This window comes from Equus asinus, chromosome 1 (genome assembly GCF_041296235.1).
Source record: "Equus asinus isolate D_3611 breed Donkey chromosome 1, EquAss-T2T_v2, whole genome shotgun sequence".
Classification (NCBI taxonomy): domain Eukaryota; kingdom Metazoa; phylum Chordata; class Mammalia; order Perissodactyla; family Equidae; genus Equus; species Equus asinus.
Window position 1 is genome coordinate 178,637,283 of NC_091790.1, and position 11,956 is coordinate 178,649,238.

An 11,956-nucleotide genomic window follows, 5' to 3' on the forward strand; every position below is an offset into this window, starting at 1 on the left:
TCTCAGGGTGGTAGCAAAGGTGGCAGAGCAGTTTGTGTTGGGTATCAGCCACCTGTCTTACTGTTGGGGCCCTGGGCCCTGAAAGTCTTGTGCCATATTCATGTATGCGTGTATGTTATGCATCCTCACTTTACCTGTGCCCATATTTCAGGACCTAGGAATTTTCCATTTATTTCCACTTAAGGGTGTGGTCATAGCCTATCATAAGGTGAAATGACAAATCGTAATGATGAGCGAGTGAGAGAGTAGAGAGCAAAGACTGGAGGGATTTATATGACCGTGTAACAAATCTCTCAGATAGCAGTTTGAGAGACTTGTCAATAGAACTAGAAAGCTTCAAGTTGGTTGACTCAACATTTCCCTACCATGGACGGACCTGGATGAACATAACGAAGTTCAAATTTATTAGCTTTTTGTTTGTTAAAGTTTATTTTGAGACCTGTTTTACCTCTAAGTACTGTGTTACAATCTGGACATTGCTTAGACCTAAACATGAGGTTTAGTTGGAAGACATTCTATCTACCCATTTTCTGGTTAATTCTTAGGTTATTATATTTAAAGCAGAAGTAAAGAGGAAAGTTGATTTCTTGATTTACCCTTCAAAAGGCAATCTTATTTCCACTTCCTGGAGTGGACTTCATTCAAACCATCAAGTACTAACAACACCAATTTGCCAATATTCTTAAGAAACATCTACCTACACAGTCTATCTTTAGACTTTAAGAATGAAGGCTTGTGAAATTTATCTTTCCTCTAATTTTAAACTTAAATTTTAAGATCTATTTTCGCCAGCAAATGCAAGTGATTATTCTCAGTCATTTTGACTGCATCTTGGCTGTGTTTCAGTTACTTATATCTAGCATATTTTAATAAAAATATCTTCTATCATTTAGGTTAAAATTTAAAGAAAAACTTAATTCATGGTAAAGGATTTGTCTCTTGTCCAACCAATATAATCTGTCATTTTTGATACAGTTTATCTAAAAAAATTATTTGAAGAAACTTGGCACTTCAATATAGTTTATACAACTACATCTTTGCCATCAAAACTAGCAAAAAGTCAATTCACACTTAGAATAAATTTTGTAATAATCTTAAAGAAATGTTGCTTTGGGAGTTTGAGACATAGCTGATAGATGGTGAATGAGTCTCAAGGATTTTCTTAAAAGCTCTGTCTAGAAAGGCCAAGGAAGATGCATTTTCTCCTTCTATTAGGAAGACTTGTAACATTATGAATAGTCAAGGTATTAGTTATTTTGTACTGATTGTAAGTAGATGCTCCTATAGGCTTTATACAAGTTCCCCAAACTATCTCCTTTAATATACATTTCAGGAATAAAAGTGCATCTGGATAATTTTAAAAAATTGGTTTACAATTTCAGTTGTATCATGATTCTTTTATTGCTACAAGGCTGCTCATCCCATTATCCTTGGTAGTTTTCCTTTCTCTTCTCTTGGTCTTTCTTTATCTTTAGCAAGACCCATTTTGAAACAATTTACCACAATTTACAATACAAATACAAGAACAATAAAGACCCTTAACAAAATACAAACATAAACATCAGAATGAAGAGAGCAGAACTAAAGGTCATGAGTTACTAGGTACTGAAAAGTATTGTGCTTGAGCCCTAAACTTAAGGCTGCTTGTCTGGATTCAAGTAGAGGGAGTTGTGATGGCCGTGGTGGCAGGAAAACTAAGGATCATCAGAGGTAGGCCTTTGGTTTAGCTCCTTTAGAGAAAGGAATTTATCTTGGGGTCTTCTTTAAGGGGAATGTAATACATGGCACCTGGCAAGCAATCTCAGAGAAAATGTAGAGGTATTTCACATCTTACTGATTTTTTTTTTATGTCTAGTGTAACAAATTTGTTGAATAGACTGAGCTCAGAAAAAAACAAAGTTTTTCTTCAACATCTGCCTTCAAACATATTCTAGAGATCACCCTTTCACACTCCTTGAGGGAAGTACAGTCATGAGTCACTCAACATTGGGGGTATATGTTCTGAGACATGCATCATTAGGAGATTTTGTTGTTGTGTGAACATCATAGTGTACTTACACTAACCTAGATGGCATAACCTACTACACACCTAGGCTCTATGGTACTAATCTTATGGGACCACCATTGTATATGTGGTCCATCATTGACCAAAATGTTGTCATGCAGTACATGACTGTGTAGATTCTACAGGTTCCTAAGCATAGTCTCATTTTCAGGTTTTAAAGAGTCTAAATGCAAACATTAATCTCATATCTAATTAATCTTTATCTATTCCCCTATCTTAGGTCTGATATAGAAATTGGGGATCAGCAGGGAAGAAATTGGGGATTTGATTCTTTCATTTCCCTACCACCTCCTCTCCCTTCTTCTTGATCTTAAAGGACCATGGAATCGAGGGGGCGGGAGAAATGAAGTTAGAAAGGCTTAATTGACTGGTGGTATTGTAATTTGGACATCAGTGCCCTCTATTGGGGAAGGAGTCCAAATGGAGGCTGATTTCTGCTCTTCAGGACCCTGAGAGGATTTCTACAATTCGGTATTCCTTGGTAAGGAAGAGGTACTTATCTGCTAAACTCATCTCAACTCTTGTTCTGCTGTGGAACACTGATAGTCTCTTTCTACCAGACTCTCTTGAAATAAGAATGGTCAAAGCTGATCCAAGCAGTCCCACCATGGATAACAGAAATCATATGTGAAACTCTCAGAGAAGAGCCCTCATTTCCTAGAAGATAAAGTTGCCATCCCACCTTTGTAATCCCAGTAGTGTACAGTAGGTTGACAGTAAGTATTTATGGAATAAATGAGATGTCTGGCAATTCTAAATTCCATAATTCAGTGTTGTTACTCATCATCCCATTGTCACTAACACCATTTAACATTAATTGAATTTCTTGTGTGTAGAAAACTGTGTTGTAAAGAAAGAAGTGGGGTGACATCAGCATCATGGTGACATAACATGTCTCTCCATTAACAACTAAAATTTGAGATACATCCATGAACAAAAAATGCCTCTGTGGTAGTTTTGGAATCTAGCATCATATGCCACGGGTTCTGATAGGAATCTTGGTCACCTGTGCATCAGGTAACTGGAAGACAGACATCAGTATGGGCTGTGGAACTGTCAGGAACCTGTTAACTGGCTTCAGCCCCTCTCCACTGTGGTCTGGGAGCACCTGGAGAACACCAACTTGGGCAGACATCTGTGGATGAGAGAGCCTTTGGCGAAGTCCAGGTTCTCCACAGTACGAGTTCCAGCACTCAGTTGCAGCAAAAAACAAAAACAAAAACAAAACAAGTTGAGATGCATTGGAGTAGGTAAGAGAAACTTTTTCACCCCTCCCCCTAAGGCAGCACAACTGAGAGCTAGAGGAGGCTGGTGACCTCTCCCATGGAGGAGAGGGAGAGTGGTGAGTGAGTGTCTGGCCTCCCCAGCTGTGCAGGATGCTGCTAAAGAAACACATTTCTCTCCCACAGCACCCAGAGTATTAAAGTGGTACCTCCAGGACTGGAGGGAAGGAGGCGATTGGGATGAGGCAGATAAGAATATCAAAGGGTGACAGATAAAACTAGGCTCTTGGTGGTGAACATGATGTATTCTATACAGTAATTGATATATAATAATGTACACCTGAAATTTATACAATGTTATAAGCCAGTATGACCTCAACAAAACTTAAAAAGAAAAGAATATCAATGGAAATTAAATGGACATGGTTCCTGCTGACTCTATTCTGGGCTCCAGCAGGAACCCTGCCCATGAGCTGCTGGGAAAACCTCACCTGAGGATCCCTCAAACTTGCCCACAGTCACCCCTAACACCCTAATGGACTAAGCCACACCTTCCCTGATTCTGTAGCTGGCTCCTTGTGTGTGGTCCTAAGGTCAGTGGTGCACATACACAAGGAGTGCGCACAGAAACCAGTCCAGGATCTGCAGGCAAGGGAGAAACCACAATCTTGAGCTATAGCATCACTTTCTGGAAAACTTCTCTGAAAAAGAGAGTTTTGAAGCAACTTGTCTGGTGGGTTGTAAGAGGAGAAGACATAAAAGCTTAAGAATTCTCCCACAACAAGGATCAAGAAGCATGAAGCAGGTGTATCCATACAAGGTCAGAGAAAGCATCAGAATATATAGCAGGACTAAAGAAAAATATCTATCACCAGCTAGTAAAGATTGGAGGAGGTGACTGTTACTTCAAATGCAAAAACAGCAATGCAAAACTCCAAGGAACAGGAAGAATCAAGGAAACATGACATCACCAAAAGATCACAGTAATTCTCCAGTAACTGAATCCAATTACAAAGGGACTGTGATTTACCTGATAAAAAAATCAAAACAGCCATTTTGAGGAAATTCAATTAGATACAAAAAAACACAAAAGACAATTCAATGAAATCAGGAAAACAATGCATGAACAAATTGAGAGATTTAACAAAGATATAGAAATTATGAAAAAGAACCAAACAGAAATTCTGGAGCTGAAGAATTCAATAAATGAAATGAAAAATGCAATAGAGAGCATCAACAACTGATCAGACAGAACAGAGAATCAGTGAGTTAGAGGACAGAAACTTTGAAATAACCTAAGAAGAGGAGAACAAAGAAAGAATGAAAAAGAGTGAAGAAATCCTGAGTGATCTACGGGATACCATCAAAAGAACCTATATCAGAATCATTTGAGTCGCAGAAGGAGAAGCGAGGGAGCAGAGGGTAGAGAGCTTACTTAAATTCAAGATGATCTTTTCCAGGGACATTATAACAAAACTGTCAAAAATCAAAGATAAAGACAGAATCCTAAAAGTGCAAGACAAAAAAGATTATAACCTACAAAGTAACCCCCATTAGGCTATCAGCAGATTTCTCAGCAGAAATGTTATATGCCAGAAGAGAGTGGGATGATATATTCAAAGTGCTGAAAGAAAAAAATTGTCAGCCAAGAATACTCTCTCCAGCAAAGTTATCCTTCAGAAATGATGGAGATAAAGACTTTTCCAGACAAATAAAAGTTGAGGAAGTTTATCACCACTAGAATTGCCTCACAAGAAATGGTGAAAGGCGTTCTTCAAGCTGAAATGAAAAGATGCTAATTAGTAACATGAAACATATGAAAATATATAAAACACTGGTAGAGATATATATATAGTCAGATTCAGAAAATTCTAACTCTGTAATATGATGGACTGTTAACTACTTAAAATGTTAAAAGACAAGAGTATTACAAATAAGTCTAGCTACTATAATTTGTTAGTGAATACACAATATAAATAGAGGTAAATTATGACATTAAAAACATAAAAGGAAATAGGAGTAAAAGGGTAGAGTTTTGTATGTGATCAAAGTTAAATTGCTATAAGCGTAAAGTAGACTGTTTTATCTATAAGCTGTTTTATATAAGCCTCATGGAAGCCACAAAGTCAAACCTATAGCAGATTCACAAAAGATAAAGAGAAGGGAATCAGAGCACACCACCATGGAAAATCACCAATTCACAAAGATAGACAGTAAGAGAGGAAAAAAGAACAATGGAACAACAAAACAGCCAGAAAGAAATTAATAAGATGGCATTAATAAGCTCTTACATGTAAATAATTACTCTGAATGAAAACAGATTGAATTCTCCAATCAAAAGGCATAGATGGCTGGGTGGACAAAAGCACAAGCCACAAACTATATGCTGCCTACAAGAGATTTACTCCAACTTTAAGGACACACATAGGTTCAAAGTGTAGGGATGGAAAAAGATATTCCGTGTATGTGGAAACAAAAGAGAGTGGGGATAGCTATATTTATATCAGATACAGTATACTGTAAGCCCAAAATAGTAACAAGAGACAAAAAGTTCATTATATAATGATAAAGGAGTAACTCATCAAGAAGATACAACATGTATACACACCCAACATTGGAGCACTTCAGTATATTAAACAAACACAAAAAGATCTTAAGGGAAAAATACACAACAATACAATAACAGAGGGGGACTTCAATACCCCACTTTCAACAATGGATAGATCATCCAGACAGAAAATCCACGAGGAAATGTTGAACTTGAACCATATTTTAGACCAAACGGACCTAACAGATGTATATAGAACATCCCATTTAACAGCAGCAGAATACACATTCTTCTCAAATGCACACAGGACATTCTTCAGGATAGATCAGATGATAGACTACAAAATAAGTCTTAGCAAATTTAATAAGATTTAAATCATACCAAGTAGATTTTCCGACCACAATGGTGTGAAACTAGAAATCAACAATAAGAGGAAACCTGGAAAATTTATATGCATGAGAAAGCTAAACAACAAACTCTTGAACAACCAATGGGTCAAAGAAGAAATCAAAAGGGAAATAAAAAATATCTCAAAACAAATGAAAATGGAAACACAAAGCTAAGTTAAGGCTGGACTGGTTCAGAGGCAGATCTTGGGAAGTCTTGAATACCTGACTCAGAAACAGGCAAAACAGTGCAGCTGAGGTTTTCGAACCCATGCTACCTAAACATTAGGAATGGAAGTAGGGGCACAGAAAATACCATCCACTGAATACATTCTATGGTGTGTCTAATTAAGAACAGACTTCATGCCGAGTGCTCCCAGAAATTCACCATCTTTGCCAGTCTCCTCCGTATCACTAGGCATTCATTAAGTTCACGGGACATTGTGTGAAATGTGGAGGGTCTACTTTCCAGGTGCTAATGGTTTTGTGTGTCTATGGTATATGTGTGTATACAGGTGCTGGGTTGCAGCATTCACCTGGCTCCTCCTAAATTAAAAAACCCAGGAACACAGCCTTCTTTATCTTCTGCACCCTGTTTGTTGTGAGTTATCAGGCAACACACTCTGTGCATGTGTGTTAATGAGTGTTAATAGTGAAAGTTATAGGGTAGACTATTTACAAGTTGTTCAACAAAGGTGCATAGCCCCTGGGGCCTGAATTTCTCTGCTAGCTAACTTAAACTCTCAAAAGAACTTCCTTGTTCTCAGTCCAAACATCACTGTCATTTTGTCTAAAGTATTTCTCCTTTAAATCCTAACCATCTTTTTCCCAATTAAAACTCTTTGCTCCTTTAAAATTTATCCCTTGCTTTCCTCTCCTTTTCCTTAGGTTCTTAGGTCTGGTACTAACCAGTATTGTGAATTTAGTTAATTCATTTGACTTTCTTAGGTCTGTTTTCCAACTGGGTTGGTTTGGATTCTCTTGACCTGTCTTTTCAGTTGAAAATGATAAAATGTATGTAAAAGCTCTCTGTGAATTATTAAGGTGTAATGAAGATAAGGGATAATTATCATTTATGTTTCTATCTTTTTTAAAAAAAATTTCTTGATCCCCCCGACGGCCTCTTATAGCCCCACCTCATGCGTATCCAGGATAAGTTTTCCATTGCACTTTACAAAGAAGAAGACGGTGAGAGTATTACAGATATTTAACAGCTTCTGGAAGAGTGTCTGTGTCAGTGGTAATCAGGGGGAGGGGCTTTCTTTTTTCCCATTCTCTCTTTATACATATATAAAGGAAACAGTTTCTGTTTCTTCCAGCTATCTGAGATTTTAGAAAGTGGAAGATGTGGATACAAATGACCAGTAGCAATATTTCAAATTTCACTGTCTCATGTTCCACCTATTCTGTCAGGATCCCAAACTCTTGCAACCCATCTCCCCACCAGCCTCCTAAGCATTCCTGGAAGTCTTTGGTCAGTTAACACAATGTTGCTATCTACCTTTTCTTTTTCTTTTTTTCACTCAGTCTCACTTCATCTGGTTATGACTCTGCCCTCCAGATATTACTGCATCTTCCAGATTCCAACCCACCTTCTACTACAGTTGAACCTGGAGCTTGAGGGAGATGCCAACGCTGCATGGGGTGCTGCTGTGAAGTGGGAAAATATGCTTTATTCCCTTTTCTGTGCAAAGGTAGAAATGCTGCCGAGATGCCAAATGGCACAGAGTCTTTGGTGAGAGTGGTATTTCAGTTTGTACTTGTATTTCATATCCTCAGTTTCAAATATGAATTCAAAGGATGATTTGTCTGGGAGACAAATTGGAGTGACAGATCCAAGACCAGATCAGACTTTCCATTCCCTTCCAGGGACTAAGCCTTGCTTTCACAATCAAGCTTGAGATAACTGCATCCTTTTCCCTGATGGATGGTTTTCTCTCAGGAGGTGTTTCAGTCTTCTAATGGCAGAGCCAGAAGCTCAGTTCACCAGACATGCCCAACAAAAGGTGAAAAAAATTATATTCTTAACTTCTGGCACCAGAATGCCTTAAGAGATGACGCTGTCTTTAGGCAAAATACCTTGATAAGTGACTGGAGCAGATGAAAGCTGAGACCCAAAGGCCTGGGCGTTGGCTGTTACCAAGACACTTTGTTGCTAATGGGTGAGGGTGAAGAGGAGAGAAGTGATGAGAGAGATGCCATGGGGAGAAAGTGGGTCTGGGTCCTACAAGGAAAAGGGTATGATTGCAACGTGTGGGACTGGGGATGTTCAAAAGGACTTTTAAAATACAGGAAAGTCCTATAGGTGATTTTTAATTGATCACTATGTGGTTCCTGTATTCTTATCCATTTGGGGAGGGATTTGGACTGTCACAGAGCACGGAATAGAAGAGTATAGAAAATTTAAGCCAACGTCACTCAAATTTTATGAAGTAAGAGGAGCTTTCAACTGACACCTGTGCTATGTACGGGATAAAACCAGCTAAGCCTCAATCTAGGAATCTCTCTAGAAAGTTCATTCCAACTTGTAGTACAATAGAGAGGCAAGAATCCAGCCAGTGGAAACCATATGCAATTGACCCACTATTTGGAGAGGTTCTAGGATGAAGCTAGATTGGACAAGTAGTCTGCTATTCTGGGGAGACTATAATGTCTTGGCAATGGGAAATGAAAGAAGAGTTAAGTTTTGACTTGAATTTTAAAAGCATGAAGACACAGTATTTGGAAGAGAAACAAATAAAGAAATTTATGTCATTGGATAAAGGCCCAGAAGCAGCACACAGAGAGAGATGGCAAGACCTTTTCTTGACTAAAGTTAGGAAAGTGCATCGAAAGGCCTTAACATGGGGAACATTCATGGTATGGGCAATAAATTCTTGTGGGGAAGGGATGCAAATCAAGGTGCAAAGTAGTTGGTAGTTATGAAAAGGATAAAGTGAAAATAATGTGTGAACACCATAATTTTGGCTTTCTTTTTTAGAATGTACTGGTAGTAAGATTCCAGAGGTAGAGAGCACGAGTGAGAGATGGAGATGTCATGAGAAAGTCGGGAAGAACCTGGGGATTGTGGAAAGGAGAAGAAAGGAGTAGCATAGAGTAGAGAAAGGATTGCTTATTTAGAGATAGATGGCTGTGGGAATGAAAGAGAATGAGGCCTGCATTTATGATGTATCACTATGGCATAGGTGATTGTCAAGAGTAATTCTAGTTGTTGGTATTAGTTGCATCAACTCAAACTTCCGTTTGCCGGGGTCTTGTTGTACCCTGTGCCTCAGGCAGCCTCCAGGCCCCAGCACCTTACCTTTAAAACCTTTTTCAATGTAGGGCTGCTCAGCATTAGTGAAGTGGATTGAACAGAGACTATAGCATAGATAACAGCTTCCCAGACCCAGAACCAGGATCTCTTATCATATAGGATGCTCAGAATGGAGATGAGTATAGTCAGAAAATAAGAGGTGAAGAAGATAAGGAAGATAGCAAGAGACCTCAGGGCAGTGGAGTGAGCGTTCACGCTGGAGTTGCTGTGGTCAGTGTTGTGATGTTGCATCTGCTCCAAGTGTTGGGACAACGAGGTCATGAGCAAGATGGTGGAGGCCAGGAACAGGAGGAAAGGAATAATCAACACAACCACTGGCTGAGATAAGGCAAATTTCTTCAGAAGCATCTTAAGTCTTTCAACCATAGTGTTGTTTCTAAGGAAATGCTCCATGGAGATTATCTGTATCTTCATGTGATTCCTAATAGCTGAAGAGATAAGAGTCACACCAGAAATCAGCAGAGAAGCCAGTAACAGCCAGGGAACCAACCTCAAAATTCTCCACCTCAACCAGAGGAAGGTGGGGTGGGTGAAGGAAGAGACTTTGACGCAGTAGACGACAGCAAGTAAGCTGGTTAACCAGAATGGAAGAGGATTTAAAAAGTCCCAGGTGATCGAGTAGTACCAAAATACATAGTTAGGGTTGAAATAGGAGCAAAAATTATACAGCATCGATGCCCACTGTAGACAGAAGCGGCAGATGCCCAGGCTGGTGAGAATCACGTCCACAGGTGACAGCCTCTTTACCTGCACCCACTCTCTGCCCAGCACTGCAACAATTAAGCCACTCTGCATAATTATTGTCAAGGACTCGACCACATAGATGACCATGAAGAAGACAGTGAGTTGGATGGGAATCATCCTTCTACTCCAAAGTAACCTGCTGGAAACAGACTCAGAATCTCTGGACCAATTTCCAGGTAGGGAACACGTTTTGAGTCCCACTACTGTCTCATGCTAGAAAATACCTCCCTCTGGATGCAAATTTTCCCCAGCTCTTTTTTGACTTTGCCATTTTCCTATCTACTGGATTTACTTATGCTTTGCTTGCTGGTTTGTAATCAAGCCTGGATGCAAGGAAATGTTTGAATGTGGCTTCCTGCTCCTGAGGTGATTTGATTGTTCCCATAGAAACCATACTTATTTCATCATCATGGGTTTATTTCCTCTTCATCTGTACGAGATGTGTTTAACTTATTTCCCCATCTTCTTTAAATGATATCTTCACTCTTTTAACCTAAAATTTGAACCACAGGAATGATAAATCCTTTGCTGCCCATTCACATCCTGGGTAATACATCTGTTCTGCTGAGTGCTATAATAATGCCAATTTCAGAAGGTGTCTCTCCAGCTTCTGCAGTAGCTGGAGGTGGGTGCTATAACCAAAGTGTGAGTGTAAATAATAAATAATAAAGAAAAGTCCTTACGCTGAGGTTCCACCCACAAAATTGCTGGAACCCCAGTCCTTCAAGTATCCTCATCCAACACAGGCCACTTTCAGAACTGCCCGTCGAATTCCTCAACTCAGAGAAATTGCTGCCCACTGGCCATTGCACTCCCTACACTGCAGGTGTGGCATCCTCAGCTGTTGTTCTGTGATTCCAGTGCCTTCAGCATACACTTTGTCTGTTTTGGGGAGTTGTTCTTATGCCGTTAACATCACTGTTTTGTTTTTCCTCCTTATATGGCTAGGCTCTTTTTGTCACTACTCACATTGTTCAAGATGAATTGAAAGAGGGCCCTCTTATCACTGTAAAACAATTTTTTAAAATTAGGCCTACTGAATAGAGACGCCTAGAAGACTTGCTCTCTTATTTGTTCTATTTGTTGTCATTGAGCTTCCCCTTCTCTGACTAGCCTGTGGAGACAAACGGCATCACTGTGGTGGTAACATCAAATGCCACTGACCCGGGTGTAACCTGGTTCTGTACAATTGCAGCCCTCTGTAAATTACCTTAGGTATTTCCGGCAGTGTCTCCTGTGGGCTTGCAAACAAGTCTGATCCCAGTGGGTGCTGGATGGCGCCATCTGTCAGGCATCTGCTGAAGACGCTGCACCTGCCGGCTGCTTCCCTTTCCAGCTGTGTAGCATGGCCTCTGCTGCACTCTTCCCCATCATATGTTCTTGCTACTCAAAGCCCCACCCTTGAGTCCTGAGCAACAAGTAGTCTGTGATGAAGCAGATCTGTGTTCACACTCTGAGCTGTCTGAGGGGCTTGGAAGCTGAATGTCTTGCTCTTCTATCTTTTGTAATCTCACTTGAGGTAAATTTGTTTTGCAGTTGCCCAAACAACTACCATAGCACCCTCATGACGCAACCTCTTTTTCTGTATCAATTCTAGGACCACAGTTCTGAGTATCTGATGTTGCTGGTATGGACATGAGCACATGGTGGTGTGTGGCACCTTGGAACATGAAG

At 39.7% G+C, this 11,956-nt stretch overlaps 1 protein-coding gene across 1 annotated transcript; it reads right to left on the reverse strand.

Annotated features, from left to right (window-relative positions):
* Positions 1-9,493: 9,493 nt before the first annotated feature.
* Positions 9,494-10,399, reverse strand: TAS2R16 (taste 2 receptor member 16). The gene has a single exon (XM_014839117.1). It carries the CDS (start codon positions 10,397-10,399, stop codon positions 9,494-9,496), a length of 906 nt encoding a protein of 301 aa, XP_014694603.1.
* Between the last annotated feature and the right edge of the window lie 1,557 nt (positions 10,400-11,956).

Bases quoted from the DNA above. Each gene is read 5' to 3' on its own strand.
- TAS2R16 (XM_014839117.1), bottom strand. From the start codon at position 10,399: ATGATTCCCATCCAACTCACTGTCTTCTTCATGGTCATCTATGTGGTC.